Source organism: Myotis myotis, unplaced genomic scaffold (assembly GCF_014108235.1).
Source record: "Myotis myotis isolate mMyoMyo1 unplaced genomic scaffold, mMyoMyo1.p scaffold_m19_p_3, whole genome shotgun sequence".
NCBI classification, from domain to species: domain Eukaryota; kingdom Metazoa; phylum Chordata; class Mammalia; order Chiroptera; family Vespertilionidae; genus Myotis; species Myotis myotis.
Genome location: NW_023416335.1, coordinates 102,567,797 through 102,571,628, shown reverse-complemented (window position 1 = coordinate 102,571,628; position 3,832 = coordinate 102,567,797). Strand labels below are relative to the sequence as shown.

Below are 3,832 nucleotides of genomic sequence, written 5' to 3'. Positions count from 1 at the left end.
TCCTAAATGACTCACTAGTTGAGATGGATTTAATTGACATCTTCAGAACATTTCACCCCAAAGCCATGGTATATACATTCTTCTCAAGGGCACCTGGGGCATTTTCAAAGATAAACCACATATTGGGTCACAGGAAAAGTCTCTCCAAATTCAAGAAGATTGAAATCATATCAAGCATCTTCTCAGACCACAATGGCATAATATTAGAAATAAACTACAATAAAAAAAATTAAGACTTGGAAGCTAAATGGCATGCTATTAAACAATGATTGGGTTACCAAAGAGATCAGAGAATAAATTAAAAACATCCTGAAAATGAATGATGACAATGAAAACACAACAATCCAAAAATCTATGGGACATACTGAAAGCAGTCCTGAGGGGGAAGTTTATAGCTCTACAGGCCTACCTCAAAAAACAAGAAAAAATGGTAGTAAATCATCTAACTCTACAACTTAAAGAATGAGAAAGAGAGCAACAAGTAAAGCTTAGAGTCAGCAGAAGGAAGGAGATAATAAAGATCAGATCAGAGCAGAAATAAATGACAGAGAGACCAAAAACCAAACAAACAAAAAAACAATACAAAAGATCAATGAAACCCAGAGCTGGTTCTTTGAAAGGATAGACAAGATTGATGAAGCTTTAGCTTGGCTCACAAAGAAGCAAAGAAAGAAGACCCAAATAAACAAAATCAGAAAATAAAGAGGTGAAATAACAACAGACCCCACTTTAATACAAAGGATTGTTAAAAATATTATAAACAACTTTATTCCAACAAACTAGACAACCTGGATGAAATGGATATATTCCTAGAAAAATACAAACTTTCAAAACTCAAACAGAAAGAATCTAAAAATCTCAATAGGCTAATAGCTATGAAGGAAATTGAAGCAGTCATCAAAAAGCTTCCAGTAAACAAAAGCTATGGGCCAGATGGCTTCACAGGGGGAATTTTACCAGACATTCAAAGAAGAACTAAAACCTATCCTTCTCAAAGTATTCCAAAAAACTCAAGAGGAAGGAACACTTCCAAGCTCATTCTATGAAGCCAGCATCACGCTAATACCAAAACCAGATAAACACAACACAAAGAAAGAGAATTACAGGCCAATATCGCTCTTGAACATAGATGAAAAATCCTCAACAAAATTCTAGCAAATTTGATCCAGCATTATATCAGAAAGATCATACACCATGGCCAAGAAGGATTTATTCCAGGGATGCAAGGAAGGTACAATATCTACGAATCAATAAATGTGATATATCACATAAACAAATAGAGATAAAAATCACAGAGTCATATCAATTTATGCAGAAAAAGCATTTGACAAAATCCAACACCAATTTTTCATAAAAACCTTCAGAAAAATGGAAATAGAGGGATCATGCCTCAACATAATAAAAGCCTTATATGACAAACCTACAGCTGACATCATACTCAATGGGCTAAAAGATAAACTATTTCACCTGAGAACAGGAATGAGACAGCGATGCCCACTTTCACCACTCCTGTTTGACATAGTACTGGAAGTGCTAGCCATAGCAATTAGACAAGAAGAAGAAATAAAAGGTATCCAAATTGGAAAAGAAGACAAGATGTAAAACTGTCATGATTCACAGATTACATGATACTGTAGATAGAAAACCCTAAAGACTCCGTCAAAAAATTATTAGACTTAATAAAAGAATTTGGCAATATAGCTGGATACAAAGTTAAGGCCAATAAATCTATGGCATTTTTATATACCAATGGTGAACTTACAGAAAGAGAGAACTAAAGAAACAATCCCATTTACCATCACACCAGATAAATTAAGATACCTAGGTATAAATTTAACTAAGGGAGTAAAAGACCTGTACTCAGAGATCTACAGGACACTGAAAAAACAGAAAGAGGTAGACATAAACAGTTGGAAGAACACACTGTGTTTATGGATTGATAGAATCAATATCATTAAAATGTCCATACTACCCAAAGCAATCTATAGATTTAATGCACTCCCATTAAAACACCACAGGCAGGTGGTGGCTTACACCTGGCTGGGGCCAGCGTCCTCGAAGTTAGACCGACCCAGGTCGGTTTCGGCTGGTGGGGGCCCCTATCAGGCCCCAGAACAATGGCGGTGTTTCACGACGAGGTGGAAATCGAGGACTTCCAATATGACGAGGACTTGGAGACGTATTTCTACCCCTGCCCTTGTGGCGATAACTTCTACATCACTAAGGAAGATTTGGAGAACGGGGAAAACGTGGTGACGTGTCCGAGCTGCTCTCTCATTATAAAAGTGATTTATGACAAAGAGCAGTTTATGTGTGGAGAAACAGTCCCAGCCCCTTCCACCAACAAAGAATTAGTTAAATGCTAAAGAAGGACTTTCGGGATCCAAATCCTGAACATTCAGGAATTAGACAAGCTGGAAAAATCAAAGGCAAAGTTCCTGGCTTCCTCGTGGGACAACTGCTTTGTAGTTTGCTGCTGTGGATTCTTTCCATTGGCTCCGAGTTCATCTCCAATTAAAGAAGCAAGTCCATGACATGACATACCTGGATTTCATGCTTAGAACTTTGAATAGGAAAAAGAGTTCTTTATTTTCCACATGAATTTAAAGGAAGGTAATTTCAAGTCAGTGCTTTCATTCCCTCAGTCTTGTTATTTTTATCTTATGCCTAATTTATTATCTGATAACATCGTCTACCTCAAATCATTAGGATTCCTTCTTCTAAAATAGGATTTTATTTTTTTAATTGGTGACCAATACAACAAGAAGATATAACCCTGGTAAACATATATGCACCCAATGCAGGAGCAGCCAAATACATAAAAAATTTCCTGGAAGATATCAAGGGAGAGATCGACAACAATACAATTGTAGCAGGGGACTTTAATACCCCACTGACATCACTGAATAAAACCTCTAGAGAAACAATCAGCAAAGAAACAGCAATCCTAAATGACTCACTAGATCAGATGGACTTAATTGACATCTTCAGAACACTTCACCCCAAAGCCACGAAATATACATTCTACTCAAGGGCTCATGGGACAGATTCAAAAATAGACCACATATTGGGTCACAAACAAAGTCTCCCCAAATTAAGATTGAAATCATACCAAGCATCTTCTCAGACCACGATGGCATAATATTAGATTAAATATTTATTGGGTTACCAATGAGATCAAAGAAGAAATTAAAAACATCCTGGAAACTAATGACAATGAAAACACAACAATCCAAAACCTATGGGATGCAATGAAAGCAGTCCTGAGAGGGAAGTTTATAGCTCTACAGGCCTATCTCAAAAAACAAGAAAAAATGGTAGTAAATCATCTAACTCTACAACTCAAATAATTAGAAAGAGAGCAACAAGAAAACCCCAGAGTGCGCAGAAGGAAGGAGATAATAAAGATTAGAGCAGAAATAAATGACATAGAGACCAAAAAAACAATACAGAAAATCAATGAAACCAAGACCTGGTTCTTTGAAAGGATAAACAAGATTGACAAACCTCTAGCCAGGCTCACCAAGAAGCAAAGAGAGAGGACCCAAATAAACAAAATCAGAAACAATAGAGGTGAAATAACAAGAGACCCCACAGAAATACAAATGATTGTTAAAAAATACTATGGACAGCTCTACTCCAACAAACTAGACAACCTGGAGGAAATGGACAAATTCCTAGGAAAATACAACATTCTAAAACTCAATCAGGAAGAATCTAAAAATCTCAATAGGCCAATAACAATGGAAGAAATTGAAGCAGTCATCAAAACGCTTCCAGCAAACAAAAGCCCAGGACCAGACGGCTTCACAGGGGAACTTTACCAAACATT

The 3,832-nt window shown here is 36.7% G+C and overlaps 1 protein-coding gene across 1 annotated transcript; it reads left to right on the top strand.

Annotated features, from left to right (window-relative positions):
* The first annotated feature begins 2,083 nt into the window (after positions 1–2,083).
* LOC118651752 (DPH3 homolog) lies at positions 2,084–2,398 on the top strand. Its single transcript, XM_036301235.1, has one exon. The coding sequence runs from the start codon at positions 2,118–2,120 to the stop codon at positions 2,364–2,366; it is 249 nt and encodes an 82-aa protein (XP_036157128.1). The 5' UTR covers positions 2,084–2,117; the 3' UTR covers positions 2,367–2,398.
* Positions 2,399–3,832: the final 1,434 nt, after the last annotated feature.

Bases quoted from the DNA above. Each gene is read 5' to 3' on its own strand.
- LOC118651752 (XM_036301235.1), top strand. From the start codon at position 2,118: ATGGCGGTGTTTCACGACGAGGTGGAAATCGAGGACTTCCAATATGAC.